The 19,677-nt window shown below is 43.1% G+C and overlaps 1 protein-coding gene across 11 annotated transcripts in view; it reads right to left on the bottom strand.

Annotated features, from left to right (window-relative positions):
* baz (par-3 family cell polarity regulator) overlaps positions 1-19,677 on the bottom strand; it is a 233,780-nt gene that overhangs the window by 20,594 nt on the left and 193,509 nt on the right. For 9 of the 11 annotated variants that reach the window (XM_084594717.1, XM_084594724.1, XM_084594723.1 and 6 more), the window contains exons 6-18: positions 18,129-18,220; positions 17,524-17,601; positions 16,320-16,464; positions 14,735-15,011; positions 13,460-13,755; positions 12,803-12,946; positions 11,703-11,903; positions 9,542-9,729; positions 8,634-8,851; positions 7,620-7,968; positions 4,691-4,935; positions 3,377-3,478; positions 1,626-1,694 (exon numbers count right to left, since the gene is read on the bottom strand). In XM_084594717.1, the coding sequence (XP_084450843.1) occupies positions 1,626-1,694; positions 3,377-3,478; positions 4,691-4,935; positions 7,620-7,968; positions 8,634-8,851; positions 9,542-9,729; positions 11,703-11,903; positions 12,803-12,946; positions 13,460-13,755; positions 14,735-15,011; positions 16,320-16,464; positions 17,524-17,601; positions 18,129-18,220 (2,404 nt within the window). The remainder of the gene's footprint in view (positions 1-1,625; positions 1,695-3,376; positions 3,479-4,690; positions 4,936-7,619; positions 7,969-8,633; positions 8,852-9,541; positions 9,730-11,702; positions 11,904-12,802; positions 12,947-13,459; positions 13,756-14,734; positions 15,012-16,319; positions 16,465-17,523; positions 17,602-18,128; positions 18,221-19,677) is intronic. The other 2 variants (XM_084594718.1, XM_084594725.1) reach the window with 2 other exon arrangements.

Here is a 19,677-nt window from a genome sequence, read left to right on the forward strand (position 1 = left end):
AAGCATCAAAGCACCAAAGCACCATCTACCAATGCACCTGTTTAATAGAAAATGGCTGCTTCAGAAGTTTGAACCAGCACATCCGTCATCCACTTGCTTTCAAAACAACATGAAGTTATTACTAATCACACTGCACCAAGCCACACAAATAAAACTTTATGCTTACAGCACAATTAACACTTTTTCTGTTGACACTTTAGCTGCAACCAAGCAAACCGAGAAAGATGGCTAGAAACTTAAAACTCGCCACACTGGTCACGTCAGCTCAATGCACATGTTGCGATAACAGCACTTCATACTCTCACAGACCACCGAGTGCAAAAAAAAGAGAAGAAAAGGAAGAAAAATAGAGCAAGGACAAGGTCACACCATGCAAAGTGCACAATGCTCAAACATGGTACCTTTGTGAGCAAATGCACGAACACCTCTGGCACTGTTGCTTGTTGACTATTTGAGCCATTATATTATTATCCAGAAACTATGTTACACCATCATGCATCAAAAGCAAATCACCAGTACTGCCAGATTTGATTTATATATATATTTCTTGAAGTGGCACAAATGTGGTGTGCTTTTGCTCACCGGCATATATATGATGGTTAGAAGTGCCTTAGCACAGCACAAGAGTATCCATCAATGCGATAAACACGTGATAGAAACATACCTTTAGAAAACTCTCTGGCAGTGCACAACGTAAACAAGAGGCAAGAAAATAACCACCACAACCCAAATGCCAGTCAAGCGGTGCACGAAACTGTACAGGAGAGAGCCCAGTCGTGCAAACTCCAGTAAGTGCAGCAAGGTGCGCCATGAAGAACATGTTCAATGCACAGAGCTACAACAATCGGCAGTGCGACGAATCACAGCAGGTGTGATAAAGGGGCCCAAACCACCGCAGAGAGGAAGCAATGATAAGTGCAAAAACGTCTGCAAGAAATAGTACTTATCTAAAGGAAAAGATAATTAGACAAAGAAATCAAACTAAACTTTATGCCATGCAAAAAAAAAAAAAAAAAAGAAAAAGATAACTGAAACATGAACATTAAAATAATACCTCAGATAAGCAGGAGTGAATTAGTATTTGCATTTCAAATACGTGAAAACTTTTGGGAGCATTGATGCATGCCCTTTTTATTTCCTTTCTAGAAGCTAACATTCCTGTGTATTTGTGTTTTCACTTCATTTCATGCAAGGTGGTTCATAATTATTAGTTAATGAAGATTAAAACTCCTTTTTATACCTTCAATACCTTTCCAAACTTCTCCAAAGTTGCCTCCTAGGTTACTGAGCTAACCATATTCAAATTTACCAGACAAGTGTATGTATAATATGCTGACATGCCTAATTAACTAATCCATGGTCATACAGCAAGCGTAAACTTTGTTCACAGACACATTATCAGAAAGCTCCAGGCCATATGTCTCAAAAGGAAGTACAAAAGTGCTAAAAAAGGAAAAGAAACGTCAAAGAAAATTAGCAGCAGCGTTTGCAGCAGCTGTGGCATTGCAATGAGAGTGTGCAAGGGTGAGGGAGCAAGTGTTTGCGGGGTGCTGCAGGTAATTCACACTGCGTGCAACAGGGCAAAGCTGTTCAGGCAAATTGATTGGAGGTAGGGGGCTACCTACAGCAGCAAGTTGGATAGAAGAACAAGGGGTTCCTATGCACCTTGCTCACTTGCTGACATTTGACTAGATCTGTTGAGAGAACACCACAAGGGAGAAGAATGCACCCAGATTAGAGACAGAAAAAAAAAAGGGGAGGGGGAGGGAAAGAGTGGAGAGGCAGACACAGAACTGCAAAAGAATCGGGGAAAAGCGCCCACCAGGATGCTTCCTGCACCACCAACCCCGCCAAGAAAAAAATATATAATTACAGGAAACAAGCAGGGCACCCCGGATGAGTCACTGATTCACATTGGGGAGAAATGGGGAGGGGGGGAGGAGGTGGACACATGGTAAGATTAAGACAGAAGCTTCCAATGAAGTGAAGCTGTATTTTGCTGCTACTATGTGTTATTACTAAAAAAACACACACACACAAGGAGGGAAATGTGGTACTCTGCACATTTGCCCAGCATGCAAGGTATAAATTTTAATTTGCTAGCTCAGGTTTTTTTGTCTTTTTATGTCAAAGGAAAGTTTCACGCATGAGCCTACAGACAATGATGAATATAGAATTGACTACAGGAATCAAACACTCAACTCAGCTCCCATGGAAGGCGGAAAACTGCTGTAAATGTGGTACTCCACATTGCAGGAATAATGCGTGTAAGTGGGCTGTAGAAAACTTCTGATGGGAATGTTTGTGGAAAATGAAGCTTACTTGTTGAAAGAAGGGCTCACATGAACATGCGTTCAAGCAAGTTGAAACTGAATTTGAACCTGAACACGTTATGTGATGTTCTGTATGAACGGCTGCTTTCCCTTAGGTAACCAGGCCATGCTATTGAGGACTTTCAGCTCAAACCAAGTTAAGTATGAGACTTGTACCAAGTTTGTGAACTTGCAACAGATGCTTGCAAATTTTCGCCACCAGGTATACCTAACAGTGAAACCAGGCACATATTAGGTACAATCCACAAGAGTTGAAATTTGTGTCAAAATGAAGCATAAATTAATTCAGGCTGAAAAAGCACTTTTACATATATACATGTACAAAAGGTTACAAAGTCTGGGTATGTAGAATAAAATAATATGTATTCCGGCAGCCAATCACTAGGACTACATGCAGGCATACCAAGGGAAATGCATGCTCTATACCACTAGTACAAATATTAGGCGAGTGGACTGTGGAGCAATGGTATCATGAATTCGACCCATAATGTTTGGTGCTGACTGTATAGTCCACTCTCAATAATTTGAACATGAAGGTGATGCTCAATTTTTTCAGTTTATGAGGAGCTAAAAGCAGCCATTTTTTTTTTAGTGGTATACTAATATTATTGCTGGGAGCAAAACAAGAGACCATTATGAATTATTCCTTTCAATGCAGCCATGTCAAAACAAAATTTACTTTCTTCCCGAAAAAAGATGCACAAAGGCGTCCACGAAGAAAAGTGTGGCAAATACTGTGCCTTTCCTTTCCTGTTAGCCAATTAAAAACAACAAAAAAAATGCTACTCTTCACACAAAATTTTATCACAAGAATTAGCAGCTCTAGTGATAACTCCCCGCAAATATCTCTGACCGTCAGCTGCAAATTTTCATAACCAGAGGGCTGTGTGAAGAGAAGCAGCTTCTCTCTCCTACCACTAAGACGTCATGCATCTTAGTAGATGGGACCTTATTAGCAGGCAGGACATGCTGAACATTAAACTCTCAAAGGAAAAAGAAAAGGACAGCTAAAGAAATTGACAAGGAGGAGGGAACTAACTCACATGTGGATTCAGGGGGACCATGTGACCTGGAATGACTCAAGAGGGAATCCGCCGAGTTGGACCGCACGAGGTTGCCGTTCTGCTGCTCTTTCCCATTTAGTGCTTTGGTGCAGGAAGGCCCAGAAACGGTAAAGCAACTTCAGTGCGTGCGCACCACACAAGTGGTGCGCTTCTTAGCAAAGCACTTCATTAGTTGCAGTGCAAGGAGGCAGGGAGCCAAGGAAAGAAACAGCTACACAAGCTTTAGGCAGCCCGTGTAACCGGCGCATGTCTTGATCACAGTAGTCTTGCTATTAACTACGCAGTACCTTTACACAGCACAAGTGGTTACCGATTGAGACAAGTCTGTGTCACAAGAAAATAGTACGCGACACTGAACTTTGGAGTACAATAAAACATCGGACGTCGGTCACTGATAGCTTGATTAGAAACGGAGGCAAAGAAAAGCAAGCCAGGTCAGTGTTGGCATTGACCCGGTCATTAAGTTAAAATCATGGGTCTTTTGATGAAGTTTTTTTTTAATAGCCATGAAGCTTCTAAGCAACGCTTTGTCACAGCTTTTTACGCTGCCTACGGTGAACTATGGTGCTCTGTCAACTGAAAACCCTCTTTCTATTCGAAAAAACAACAACAAAAGGAAATCAAACATGGTGCAGAGAAAGCCTTATACCTTCGCTGCATTATAGAACACAAAAGCACTATAAAAGCACAGAACCTCTGTTTAAATCACGCTGTTTCTACATTATGACTAATATAACAAAAATTGCGAAATTTGGGCAACCACCAGAGGCAACTGTTATTGTCCTTGTCTTTCACAAGCAAGCCAAGATGACATTCGAAAGGGTCGAACAGAGCATTTCCTCGCACGGCTGTAGTGATGGGCATAACTGTACTGCACAACTTATTTTGAGGCTCAATTTTCAGAGAAAAAGAGAAGGCGTGTGTTAGCCTCCTTTACCATACTGTTAGCTCTCCATGTACCAGAGTCCTGACGTGAAGTCAGCATGACAGTCACCTGTTGCCCTTAAATAACACTACAACCTCTCCTAGCACAAACTTTCGCCCTGCATGAAGTGTTAAAAGCAATGCATTACACGCCAGAGAATGTTTCATGGCCAGTAAGAGGAGATATCAAAAGACCTCTTTTGAACTCCAAAGGTAACGAAATGAGGAAGAGGATAAAGTAACTAAAAAAAAGCAAGAAAAATAAAAGTCTTACATCACTAGACATTATGTCGATGATTTGCACCGCATTACATATTATTAAGCATGATGCTATAGCTACAGCATCAAGATACAGCGCTCATTGCTCACCAGTAGGTCGCCGGTGCTCAGGCCCATCGCGATGTGTGCCACCATTCACCGTTGGGGGGGAAACCAAGGTCTTGACCTCCGTCTGCTGCTGACGAACATTTGCCTTTTCCTGTTCCTCACGCGTCCGCTTGTTGCGCTTGTAGGTGTCCGTGTTGCGAGCATCCAGGTGAGCGTGCCTCTTTTCAGATATGCTCTGCCGGCCGAAGCCATCACGGCAGAAGTTGCCACCATCCACTAAAGACAGCCTGCACAACATGGCAAAGACCACTCTCGTTTGCAAGGTCAGCTATTATCATGCTGGCATCGAGCACACAGTTCTCTTTTTTTTTTTTTAATTTCACAAACTTGCAATAAGATATACTATTGTCATCATCATCATAATCTGGACTGCACACAATGCTGGGCAAAGACCTCTCCCAAATTTCTCCCATTAACCCAGTCCTGTGCTAGCTGCATATACTTGACACCTGCAAACTTCTGAACCTCATCCACTTACCTAATTTTCTGCCACTTCCTACAATGCTTTACTTCACTTGGAATCCAATTTGTTACCCTTGGCGACCCTCTGTTATCCTCCCTTCGCATTACATGTCCTGCCCATGCCCATTTCTTCTTGACTTCAACTAGAATGTCATTAACTTGCTGCGCATGTGTACAGTCTTTGTCAAAAGTTTGGAGCCCAGGGGGTCTGCTTCTGACCCATACCAAGTGACTTATAATGCATTCACAGGTTTCCAAACCTGCTGAAGAAAAGATTTTTTGTCCTACCCTCTCCAATGGCTAGGACTTCCACGATTGTTAAAAAAGTCATGATCAGGGTGTCAAGCAAACCACTATTTTCAAAATTCCTAACTTTTCCAGGTTTTCTCTGATTATTTCAGCTCAAACTCCCTAAGAAGAGAAGAAGCTCACAAATAAGCATAGATGAATAATCCACAACAAAAAGCTAAGCTATTTGTTATATCATATTCTGTAATTTACAATAGTGAAAAGGCTGCCATTAGTGTTAATGGCCGCTAAGAATGTCAAAGTTTACTGAAAATTAAAAGCGCATTAATGTCAGCTTCGGAGCACGTGAGCTGCCCACCTCGCAAAGAGCCGAGCCAATTCAATCCAATATGGCTCTCTTGGAAGTAGAGCTCGCCGATCGCATTCGCACTGGCCGCTGTCGGCGCAGCTATTTCTGCTTTTTGTGGCGTAATACTTTCACATAGTGCTTCCACATATTTTATTGAGTAGCCACATCACATGCATATAGGTTCTTTTACTGTGGCAGCTCAGCCATGCTTTGACGTCAAAGTAATATATTGTGCCTCGCCTTGTGGCGCGGCCTCCGTGGTGTGCTTGCTGTGTGCCAGCTTAAAATGAAAATGCACTGCAGAATATACTGTCCCATTTTCCCTGAAGCTAAGCAGACAAAGCCATAGCTATGAAGTGCCATGTTTGCAATGCAGTGCTAGCTGCCTGGTCAAGGCTGAGATGGTAATATACTGAAAAACTGGAGAGCTGTAAAGTGAATTACACTCGGGCTGCACGAGCAGTACTACAACAAATTGTGCTGTTACGTACGGGCACTCTGAGGACGAAATGACTGGCCCATATTAATAGAGTGTGGTAAATGAATGTTGAAGAGGCTACTCACAGAAAACAGAGCTGTTACAAGATTTAAAAGTTAAAAAAAAAAAAAAAAAGAGCCTCTTCCCTTCACCTACCACTTGTTTTTATACAAGCAGACTGTAATGACAAGACCTGTTTATGTTCACTTCTGAATGGTGGTAATGGAGTAGATTCTCGGTATAGATGTCATCACCTTGAATCGAGAAGTGAGAACAGAAAAACTGCATTTTTAAATCCAATTTCCTTAGAAGTAATTAACTGCGTCTTTTACAGCTGACACAATGAGTCAAGTAATAAATTTGTACTTTTAACAAGAATAGACTGCAGTTGTTCTCTATGCCCCTCTGAATGCCACAAGAAAACCAATCTGGTAGCATCAGGCTAAAAGGTTGGGTTCTTGGTGGTGAAAAAGGTCTCAGTGAAAAATGAGAACTATGGTGGAGCACAAAGAAAAAAAAAGTAAAAAGAAAAATTACGTAAAACGCGACCAATTGAGTTCTTTTAAGGTGTCTATGTCTTATATGATTAAAAACGGTAGTCTGTAATCTGGTGCAACGTGGTAGTGACAGGACAATCGGAACATATTATTTCTCCATTTACTCGATTGTAACATGTATCTTTACTCTTGCAATATGTAATCAGTTATCAATCACACTTTTCAATGTAAAAAATAACTGCGTGGATTCTAAAAAGTTTTTTTTTATCTTTCTTGTCACTGCATTAGCTGTAGTCCTCTTTCAGCAAAAAGGAGCTGTGGCCTTTTCCCTCAGTGCAGCACACAGCTAGGATTTCACTGTTTTGACGATGCGCTTCTTAGCAGGCACTGAAGACGTAACATAAAAGTTATGAACTTCCAGGATTGTTCGGTAGGTTCCTTCATTGCAGAAATGTAAAAAAAAAAGAAGAAAAAAAAAAAAAGGGAAATGCATTCCCAAGAAGACGGTTACAGCATAATTTAGTTCAGCTGACTGCAATGATTTCTGGATGTCTAAGAAAATTATAGTGGCAGCAAATATATGCACGCTCATTGGGCAAATCAAGAAAGAAGTAATCGCCTGGCAATGCAGCATTGCGACCGCTTAAATTTTAGGCCGCTTTGCCGTAACGCAATCATCCACTTCAGATGGAATTTAAGCAGCACTCCTGTACCCCTGAACGCTCACACTCTGTCAAGTATGTTAACAATTTATGTAGTTCCGGAAGAAGCAATTATAATGATTCTACTTTTTAGAAGCTATATCGCAGGTGGCAGAATGGGCCTTACAGGTTTAATGAGAAGAATTGCTACCCATCGGTCAACCCTGACACTTACTCGCTCTGGTTAAGGTTGTTGCCGTCTTGACCCAGTGTGAGCGCTGGAGCTTCCTCCTCGACGGGTGTCATGGGTGGAACTCCCACGTCTCCACCTCGCAAAGAGGAGGGGTAGTCGTCCTCAATTTGCACAGTGTCTGCAGATCCCTGGCTGGTGTTGGGCGAGAGTGGCGAGGGCCGGTGATGCGGTGTCGTACGAGGAGCCGTGTGGTGTCGACTGTGCCGTTCGGCTGCCCAGCTTTCATGGTTGGCACGCAGGTATGACTCATTGCGAAGGTTAAGGTTTGACGGTAAGGTTCCACCACTCTGGCCCATTAGCCGCTCTAAGACAGGATTTCTTCCATAGCCATCTGCATAAAAAAAATAAAGAGGAAGAAAAAAAAAACTAATTTCTTGAGGTGGCAGAACATGAGTCGCCAAACAAATACAGTAGGATCTTGCTAATTCAGTTTATTCTAACTATTCCGTTGGTCCTGTGAGCAATAAATATGGTACTATAGTAGTTAGCTGGGGTGGTCCGGGCCCCGAACACAGCGACACGCTCTGCATGCCTGCCAAACATGAAGTGGTTGTATTCGAGTGCTTTATGACTGAATGTTGACAGCAGAGTTCTTCCTACCTGGTCGTGCAGGTCCTGTTAAAATATATTTGCAGAGACGTGACATCATATTAAGAGCCGGAGCTTGCTCCGGTTTCTTGAAGAAAATAGACTGCACGACTTACTTTAACTTAAAAGACCGCCTCATTCTATGCTACATGGCAAGTCTTCGAATTTAAAAAAAAAAAAAAAATGTCGATCCGGGATTTCTTTTTCAGAGAATAAACGTTCCCTTTAACACAAACTCCAAATCAAACAAATTTGCAGTCCCCGTTAAGTTCATATGATTGAGAGATCACTGCAAATGGCAAACCCGTATTTCCGCATGGGCAGAAGGATGAAAGAACAGAACTAAGCTGTTTGCGGAAAGATGGTTTCCGTTGTACCACATGACTAGAGCAAGGCATGAGTCCTCACAGTCATGCACAGGAGGTGGCGGTGGCTGCTTTGGGATGTAGACAACAGTGTTCTCCGAGTTTCCACTGGTGGAGTGGTCTGGCGTGCGGCCACTGCCCCCCGAGACTGAGAGGTTCTCGCACGACGAGGACGCGGCTGTTGAGTCCGAGCTCAGAAGGGAGTCCGAGCGCAAGTGAACGGAGAAGGAGTCTCCGCTCGAAAGGAAGCCCTCTTCGAACCTGCACAAGCACGCAGCAGCGGCTTTGTAAAATAAGCAGCACCACTAACTCCGATACCGGCTTCCCTACTCAAAGCTAGCGTGCTTCACACACACATGACATGTGACATGTAATATGAACAGCAGATAATGTTCGCTCTAAGTGTGGACTAAAGACACAAAATAGGTAGTGAAAGGGAAAACCGCTGGCACTGTACCCAGGCTAAAAAAATATTGTGGAAAAGGAGAGACCACATTTTAAACAGACGCCCTTCTGAATCAGAATTTAAAACCTATTTAATATGGCTGAGTGGAAGACTGCCTTTTAGGCTGTGCTCTCTCAAAAGATATATGTAGTCACATGGTCATTAGCATACCAAGGTGTTTCCACACTTGCGCATATAATTACTATAGCAGAAAAAACTGCATGCAGTTTCTAAGGCTACGCTCTTCTGTCGTTCATTGCTTTTCCAAACCATTAATAAAGCAAGGATTAATATTAGGCCACAGCCAGACAAGCAAGCTTTGAAGGAAAGACAAAAGACCCTTTAAGTTCTAATTGCTTCGACAATGTTCTTCCTCTGTAATGTTACTCTGTTTCATAAATAAATTTTTGTGCATTAAGTGCACACTTATGTCAGTACAAATTTCTGGCAGCTTCAGCTTAGTAAACACACCTTCCACCTGCCCACAAATGACGAGTGAAAGGCACCTGAGGTTTTCAGCAACGTCCTGCGAAGGCACTCGACGGGCTATGGTGAGGGTGATGGCATTGGGGTTTGGACCCTCGCCTTGAGTCATGGCACGCCGAAGGGTCTCCATGGCTTGGCTGTTGGTCATGCCCAACAGTGAGATGCCGTTGATGTTGAGCAGCTGATCATTTGTGCGCAGCCGCCCATCCTGAAGAGTGGCAAACAAGTTGCTATGTCGTTATGACAATCGGATGCCACTAGCTGGCAGGCCTCCTTCGAGGGGGCATTTGCCACTGTGTTTTGGTATTATAGTATCAGATTACACATTCTATCATGGCATAAGGCAAATGTTAGGTTTATACCCCTAAAGATCCTATTTTTTTTTTCTTTTTAGTGATGAACATCTTTTATTTAGAAAAAAAAAAAAAAAAAAAAAAAAAGCAGCCTGGAGAACTTTCCCACCCTAGCATTGCACAAATCCTCATTTGAAGCAATTGTTACTGTGCAGCTGACATTATGCACATCTTCCCACTGATCATGATAGAGCATTAGCATTCAGACGGAACATTAGTAGACTCTCAGGCCTTAATGCTATATATTTGGATGTGCTATGCAGATCCATTTAAAAGCAAAAAAAGAAGAAGAAAAGAAACAAAACACACGGCAGAATGATAGAGAAGGAAATCTAAATGTGTTGTTATGCCATACAAGGGCTACGTTCACTGTGAGCAAGAGCAAGTAGTGCAGGTATGCCGTTCATACATCAACTTTGTTTTTCTTTTTTTTTTTTTTTTTTGCAAAAGAGACTATCTGATGTTCGGGAACTAGATCTACATGTGGAGCTAATCTAATGCAGGCCTAAGGTATACGTGGCAAAGGCTTTCTTTGCTAACAAAAGGAAAGCTACACAGGCGAAGTATCTGTAGATGTCTTTCCACCAAATAGTTTGGCAGTATGACAATGCGTCTGGCTGCATAGTGCATTGCTCTCTCTCTGGTATACCTTTACACAATCGCAGGGACTGCTGGCACCACCTACGGAAACTTCTTGAATCTAGATGTCCCAAGCAAATTTGCTGCAATAAATACTAAATCTGCTTCACTTGCAATGCCTAAAGCTGGCAGCCGTGTTATAAACATGACTCAAATAATGAATATCGATAATATGCCATGTACTAAGAGAAAACCAGTAGATGCAAGCGGGGACATTCTGCTGCGTAGCAAGAGAGGGTATGCTTCGGCTCTGTAGCTCCTGCTTTTCAAAAAAAAAAAAAAAAAATCGTAGAGCATAGGCTGAGGTACGGGTAGCACGCACCCCGCACCAGTGCTCGATCCCACAAGGATGCATGGATTTCCATCTCTCGAAAAGAAAAATTGTTAATTTGTGGAAGTATGCGAATACTGAAATTTTTTAATATGAATTGACCATGAGGCAAAAAAAAATGCTTTCCAATACCTGATCAAAGCAAAAAATGAAAAATATAAAATAACAAACACAGTTTGTCTCGTTTATTTCAGATTTCACATAGTATTCGCAAATTGCATTGGTCTACACTTCTGTGAAAAATTAAACAGAGGTGTATACCCCATTGAAAAATCCCGTATTTATTTTATACAGTTATACCATTGTTGTTTTTTTGTACAGGAAAGAACTGCATGAAACCGGGTGGGGCTCTCATATTGCTGTTCAATATAGTAAACACTTGTTGTATACAGAACTGGGGCTGACAACCGCAAATCAATGCCGCTGAGTACGCCCAGTGAGGCACATTCAACAATCATAATGCTTGGCCCATTATGTCACCGCAAGGGTAGATTTACAAGGAGACTTCAGAGAAGGCAGGAAAAGATAGTTCAGTGAGTGTTTCAGTAACCTGCGTTGCGGGGCTAGTTGGTTCATGCTCGTGAACTTATATAAGCGCAATGAAGACAACACAACAGGCAAGAAAGACCGGAAGCGCCCTGTCCTGCCTTTCTTGCCCGTTGTGTCGACTTTGTCGCGCTTATATAAGTTTATGAGTTCAGTGCTTGTAGAGCATTAATAAAAAATTTCAGGTTGTTTTAGCGTCGCACATATCCTCAGTTGCTCTGGAATGTAAAACCCCATGAACCATAAACCAGAACCACTAAAAAAAAATCCATTTAGTAGCAAGATGTGGAATGGAAAGCACTTGATGCTCACTTTAGACGCAGCACCACCATGGATGACTGATTTGACAAAGATGCCCAGGTCGACAGGTGTGCTGGCACCGGTTGATGTCTTGCCCTTGACGCTCACGCCAAGACCAGCTGAGCCCGTGTCGTTGAGTGGAATGTCCAGTGTCAGGATTTCCTTTTGGCGCCAAGGAAAGATGCCAACTTCCTCCCCAGCCTTCTCAGGGGGCTATGTGAGAGCGGGTGGAGACAAAGAAGGCAGAAGAATGTGATACATCCTGCTCAAATCAGAGGATGCAGACCAAAATTCATCACATTAGAAACCTGTCATGGTGGCCCAGTTCAGATTTTCACTGAAAAGCAGTTCACCATGAGACCACAGAGCTTCCCTCAAACCTAGGGAAGCAGAAGAGAGCTTCGATGACAAAGAATAGGTTACCTCATTAACCGATACCAGGAAATTAACTTGTTTTAGGCCGCATACAAAAGAGAAATCCAAAATCAAGTCATTGAACCCTGTTGATTTTGGTAGTCTAGAAATGTACTGTGGTGAGGTGTCTGAAGAATTGCTCTTGAAATATAAGAGTTCCAAATGTGCCATGATTTATTTCTTAGTACTTGATCTAAATATACAGCATTTCGTTTTAATTAGCAAGTATGGCTTTACTGTGCCTTACAACCCAGCCAAAGAATGTGGGAACATTCCCTTGTGAGATGAGTTTCAGAAAATACATAACAAATGCCTCGAAGGGCCCCATAGAGTTCATACAGTATTATTTGAGAACCACTCAGATAGCTCTTCCACATACAATAAAAGCTCATTAATTCAAACCTCAACAATTAAAATTTCTGAGTATTTATACCAAACTACTTGGTCCAGCCAAGCTGCATAGCAGTCCATGAACAAAAAAGCATGTTAATTCGAATTTGAGTTGGTTCCGCCATGAATCATTTGAACAATGCACGCCTGAATCTATTTTTTCGCTAGCAAACTTTCTTTTATCATCGATTTTTTTCATACTTATTTTGATTCAGATTCATGGCACTAAAAGAAAAAAAAAAAAAGAAAAAAAACTATTATGGTCTTTCTTCTTCTATGATAACACCTGGACTCTCATAGGTACTCACAATTTCTCTGGGGAGGCCAGGACTAGGTGATGGGTCCGGTTCTTGTCTGGAGACTACCAATTCCACCGTGCTTCCAGGGGGTGCATTTCGGAGAATTGTAACAGCGTCTGTTTGTGACCTTCCTGTCATTTCCACTCCATTCACCTAGAACAGAAATTAACAAAAAATATGTGCGCTCTTTTCCAACACATACGTACAACAGAAAATAAAAACTGCTATGTGTGCGTGTCTGTCTTGAGAAAGCAGTGTTGCAATGCTGTCTTTACTGCACTACCTCCATACGCTGTCTTCATTCATTCATCTGAAGCAAGAGCCTCAATACTGTCGCAGGAAAGGGCCAGAGAATAAAGTGATCCAAGACCCATTGAAGTCTCCCTAAAAGGCTGCCTAAGACAGCCTCACTGCTCAAAGTGGAAAACTCTACTATGACATGTGCTTCGAATAGGTACCTTATTATAAATACTACTTCGAGTCCGTAGAGCTCATAGCACTGGTAGGCGTTCTCATGAGACACAAGACCATTAAACAACTTGTACACAGCATGTTCAGGTTCACTGTGAACATTACTGGAGCAAGCAGAAATTTAACCGAGATGATCGGAAAGAGATTATCGCTGTACACTAAACTAACATGAGTGTGCTAGAGCATTGTCCTCACCTCGAGTAACCGATCACCCGGCCTGAGCCGCCCGTCATCGATGGCTGCTCCCCTCGGAAGGATGTTCTTGATGTAGATGGGACAGTTCCCCCCAGCTGGGTTGTCACGTGTTGTGACGCTGAAACCCAGCCCCTCGGGACCCTTGATCAGCTTGATGTGCACCTTGCGGCCGATCTTGCGAGTGTTGGCCACATTGAGGCACGTGCCAGTCGCCCGCCCATTGGCAGCGCCCGAAGGCGGGGGCGGTGGTAGCTTCTTGGTGGGTGTCACAGTTGCCACCTTGCTATTGAGACCACCTGGGGAGTCAGATGTGGAGGGCATTTGCTTGTAAATGATGGCAGAGAATGATCAACACAGATAAGGGCCAATAAAGAAGGTAGGGACAATAATGAGGCTTCCTTTTGCTTTTTAAAAAGGGTAAGTCAATGTTGTAGCGTGTGCAACAGCATGCGCTGACATGAAGAAGTGGCCCCGTGTCGTTCGATCAAAAGAAGCCGAAGTTATGGTGCCGACCGTCTCTGGGTGCTCTGGACCTGCTCTCCTGTGCCCTCTGGATTAACCCCCCAACTTTCTGGTTACGAGCTCAAAAGGCTACGTGAAACTGGTGGAGGTGAGGCCTTGAACCCCATGTCTCGGGCCTCTCGCAGCCGCTCATCAAGTCCCAACAAGCTTCTGCTCGTGTCTACACCTGTTCATCGCTGCAGCCATCGCCTCCGGGGTCTGGCACCATTAAACCCTCTCCATTAAACCTTCTAGTTATCAGCTTAAAAGGCTATGTGACAATATGTATAATAAGTGTTAAGACAAAACTGAATAATAGTCCCGAAAAAATGGCTTATCGTGATTTAACCACTTCTGGAGTTGCATACAAGCTGCTGTTTAGAAAGCAATCTTCCTGCCAAAGTACAAAGATGAATTGTCCATATTTTCAGCATGTTCCTCCAATACGTATAAATATGTGTAACTGGCACTTAGTTTTCAAATCCTTGAGAGAGACAAAACATTGAATGGAAGTTGATGTGTGCTCTGCTTCTGCTCCAAACGCTCAGCGTCACCAGCAAGATGGCAGAAAGCAAAGGGTTCAGTTTATTCTGCCACTGTAGAAAATTTTAAACAAGGTTAGTACTATGCATACATCGATGATTGGACCAGTTTATTCAACATAATGTACTATAGAACAATGAAGCACACAGGGATAAAGATGAAAGACACAAGGGTGCTGTCGATAAACGCCGTGCCCTTGTGTTTATACATGTGATAAACTCATGTACTCACTCCTCTCTTCTCCCTCAACAAGACCGTTGACAACGCCAGTGTTCAGCCCATCAGCCGAGTCCTTGCGGAAGGCCGAGGGTGCAGGGGGCGGCCGTTTGGGTGGACTTTGAATTGAGGACGCCACTGAAGAGGAGCTGGCATCACTGCCGCTGGTTGGCAGGGAGGGAGGCAGTGAGAGTGGTAGAGGGGGAGGAGGTGATGTAGCTGGAGAGGAGCCAGACTGGGTGTGCCTTCGCCGTGACAGATGTAGGCAGATCTCTGGAGACCGTAATGCTTCCTGCAACCGTGACGGAGATGAAAAAGGTCACTAATATGCATACCCTCTGCTTTCAATGCACAAAGATCAACCAATAATATATTATGCTCTAGTAAAAGCACTCATCACATTTTATGCACATTATTAAAGGATGAAAATTTAGTTTTAAAAGGAAGCTGAAAGATTAAGAATTGGATGAGGTACTAGGTTAGCATTGAAGAAACTTGTAGACCAAATTTACCAACTGGTTTTACACCAATATTTTCAGCTCCCAAGTAGCACTATGTATGGAAAGAGATAGCTCAGAGAGGAAAAGAAAGCAGACCATGCATTTGCAGTGCCTCTTCTCTGACTACTTACTGCCAGTATGTTCACTTATGGTGCTACGAGAGAAAGAAATTGTGCACTAAAATGCAGAAACACTATGCATTAAACAGGCACCGAGGTCAACTACTGGTACATAATTTTTATGAAGCGAAATTCTTTTTTCAATTTGTCTGGCTTTATTAAGCCCCCATAGCACTGTTGAATTCACCCAATGGGAAAAATGAGTTAACAACTTGAGTTATTTAGTTACAATCAAGGACTGTTGCAAAGCCCCTACTTTGCACATTGACTAGCTCAACTCTATTAAAAACATTAGTCATGTTGTAGTGTAGAGCTTGCAAAAAAAAAAAGAGGGAGGGGGGCTGGAGCAGCATAAAGAACGTTCAGGACACTTAAGCTCTGCCTTTAAGGGTATACTGCGACAGCATTAACAGCTCCTGTCTACAGCTCTCTTTATGGATCCTCATTAGCATAACTCACTTAGTGGCTAATCTTTTAATATGTGCCTCTATTATCTCACATGCACTCAATTCGCATAGAGTTGCAAGCTACAGAATTATTTTAAAGACCACCTAGCATACACATAAACCTCCTCTTTAACCAAGGTGTAGGAAAAACCTGCATAACCTAGGGACAGAGCTTCTGAAATGGGATACAACACTCTAAGATGTGATTTTCATCTCCCCCAGCCATCTCACAGGAGCTACTCGAGCTCCTCCCAACTAGGACCTTCAAGAGGCATGCTACATCATGGTCTTTCGTGGATGAGACCAACAAAGCCAGCGCCGGATTTTGTGCAGAAAGGAAGGGGCCTTTAATGCTATTGCCTTCAAAAAGAAATCTCAGCATCAGCAGTGCTGGCCTGCTTTCATGCAAGCAAAGAAAGTGAAAGCAAACACACCCAAAAAGAAGGGAATAAAATTGAGAGCAAAGAAAGCAAGATGAATTTACAATAAATGGACCAAACAAAATGATAGAAAAAGTTGCAGGCACTCCACTAACCTTGAACACCTGCTGTGCAGCCTGGAAGCTCAAGTGTAGCAGGCTACGGCCATTCACTTCCACGATGGTGTCACCCACCCGTAGCCGGCCATCTCTGTCAATGCGCCCACCGGGTTCAATGCCCTGAATCACCAGGCCCATGTCCCTGATTTGACAGGGAGAGAGAAGCAGCAGAAACAGCAATTGACCACTGAAGTCTCAAACTGGGTAAGCACACAGCAATAAATGCAATACAAATCACGGCAAGAATGCAAACAAAAGATTGAACAAAGACACACCAGAACCTCATTTGTCATGGTCAAGAAAGATTCCACAAAAATGGCTCCCAAGACACTGAAATGCAGTAGCTATTAAAACATTGCGGTATGAACAGGAGAGAAGGAAGCCTCACTCTGCTAGCTAATGAGTCCCCTTGTAAAAATATTCGTTATGTCTTGTATCCTCCCAGCTTTCATTCTACCATAGTTTTTAAGGACTCATACTGGGGCTTGCTGGGAAGTGGGGAAAAAGAGAAGAGTTAGAAGCATGCCTTAGTACATAGAAAATGCATTCTGCATCCTCTACTGCATGCCTGCTAGAGTGGAGATTCAAACAGCCTCTGCTTTGTCTTCAGGCATCATAACAGTGCAGGATGATACCCAGGACACCTTGTAATCGAAACTGCCTCTATTCATCCACCTCGCAAGCCTTCTTTGTCCACCTAGCATCTTGTGTGCAGTGCAGATCATTTTTTAGCCTTCTCGGTTGCAACCTGCCTTCAAGGCCTTACACAAATATTTATTTTCACTAGCGCAATGCATTGTGTTGTCATTGCTCCACCCCAGTATGCTTATGCTTGCACTTACATGTACCCTTTCTACGTACCTTCAACTTGAAGCACAGTCTGACTGGCTTGTAATGCAGTGCACTGCGCTGCACTTTGAGTGTGACATCCCTATGCCAGTACATCCCACTGGCATGTCTAACCGGATGTCAATTTAGCTATATTTATTGCGTCTAGTGTCCTAGTTGTGCAACCTCTCTTCTCCTACTATGCTGCTCAGCAACAAGCCTGACAAATAATTAACTGTGAATTCTAATACATTCAAAAATTAACAAAAATGTCTGCTTCACACTCCGATAGATAAGACATAACTTTACTGTCATTTCCCACAGCAGAGGAAAGGTTTGTGTACCCCTCAGAAGGAAATCTCAATTGTCTCACCTCCCTCCGCTGCCTTGCTCTGGGACGACGTGGATGCCCAGAGGACCAGCCTCGTTTTTGAGCACAACTACGGAATCCCTGGGCAAGCAAGTAAAACAAATATTTGAAGTGACCTCAGTGTCACTTGTTGCCGTGAAACTTCACAGCCCAGTAGACAATATTTTATCACAACAAAACTTACTATCAATGTATGGCTAGTACGCACTTCCAATGCGCTCAATCAACTAATTTTGCCACAAGTTTCCCCTGTACGAGGGTTTGATGAACAGCGCAGCACCTGAGCCTTCTCCATACACGTGCACAAGAAAATAAAAATAAATGCAAGCAAACGAAACATGCCACAGTGCATGCAATAAAATCAACAACCGCAGTAACCCACAAAAAGGCAACTCTCGCTATTTGGCTGCATATTTAGCACACAATGCCCAGAGTTTACAAATTTATCTACAAAAGCATCTTGCATGCCAAGTTACATTCAATTGGATGCTGCACATGCAACGACTCCGTTGGGCTGGACAAAATCCTTTGCACTTTCATACAAAGTATGTACTGTAGTCTACGAGACGAGGTGTTGTTTCAAAGCAGTGGTGAAAACAGCTCCTCACCTATCCTCAGGGCCACTCCCTGAAGAGGCAGCGCTGTCCCTGTCTGGGGAGGATCCAGCACTGCCCAATGGCTCTTTCCTGCTGTCCTGAAACTGTAAAAGCAAAACAGGATCCAATTCTATTTTAGGAGAGGTGCCCAGAGATGCTCATTTTCAGTAAAACCAAAGCGGAGAGTGAATCATTTGGCATGTATTAAGAAAGATGCAGCACGCATGTCAAACCGTTGCTATGCCACTAATCAAAGCGTGGCTTTTGCTCAAAACAGCTTTCAACTTCTTTTTCTAACGCCATTCAGCTCACCTCGCAACAGCACCACACTACTCTCCAATCAGTAAAATTTGTGTTGTCACTTAAATAGTGTGACCCTGGGGAAAATGAGAAAGCATGCCCGAAGACGAACAAAACGGCCGAAAGAGTCCAGTGGCACTGCACGTTGTACAGTTCACAGGCCACGCACAATGTCGTCTGGATACACTGGCTGCATTCGTGGAAAGCTTAGCGTTCATCTCAACTCTAGCTATTATTGTGCTCATTACCTTCATTTCACTGACCTATTCCTTAAGCCAACAATGCTTTCATTTCAGGGTTGCGCAATGTGCAAGCACAGGAATGAGCATACAAAAGTCGCAAAGATATTTTGCTGCGTATGCCATGAACAATGTTATTTGAATTTGTTGTTTTTATTTTAACTGGACAAATGGACTCCCCTGGAATGTTCAACTTGTAACATTCCCAAGACTGCGGACCATATATTATTCATGTGCCCAGTGTATGTGCGTAAAAGAAATGTGCTAGCCGTTTCCTTGAAGTTCTTGGACAAGAGGCCTTTGTCGGAGGAACTGCTGCTGGGCGCTTGGCAGTACAAGCAGAAGAGCGTCAAGACGGTGAGGGCTCTTTGCCGTTTTTTGTGCGCCACCGGACTCGATTCACACTTGTAAAGTGAACTGCCATGCCTGCATATTTTTTCACATGCCTTCTCCCACATCGACACCCATCATGATCCTCTTTCTTCACCCCTTCCCCAGTGCAGAGTAACAGGTCAGATCTTAATCATTCCGGCCAACCTCTCTGCCTTTCCTTTCAATAAATCCATCTATCTATATATCTATTTGAATCTAATGCAGTACACACTTGGGAGGTTTACATATCCTCTCAGTTCACTGAATAATTTTAACGTTCACCAATGGCCTTTAACGAGGGCTACATGTATCTGCGAGTGCTCAAATAAGCATGCACTAGTCCTTATGCGGTTCTGTTTACCAACTTCAGCACGAAATGCTAAGAAAGGTTGCACAAGCCTCTAACAGCAAAGAGCCAAAGCAAACCTTGCCGTCAAGCTCAAGATCTGCTGGCTCTGCCATCATTAATGCTGTGCTTGGGACGCTGGATGGATGCTGAAGGAGTTCACAGTTACCCCTCAAGGAATGCAGGAGTGATATGCTCGGTAGAAGCGCGCCTGTAACATGGATTTCATTGCACACCACACTCTCTCTGCACTGCAAAAAATGGCACTAAGCCATGCACTACAAAGCAAATCCTGCAATATAAG

This window comes from Amblyomma maculatum, chromosome 2 (genome assembly GCF_055883805.1).
Source record: "Amblyomma maculatum isolate TAMU_Amacu chromosome 2, ASM5588380v1, whole genome shotgun sequence".
NCBI lineage: Eukaryota > Metazoa > Arthropoda > Arachnida > Ixodida > Ixodidae > Amblyomma > Amblyomma maculatum.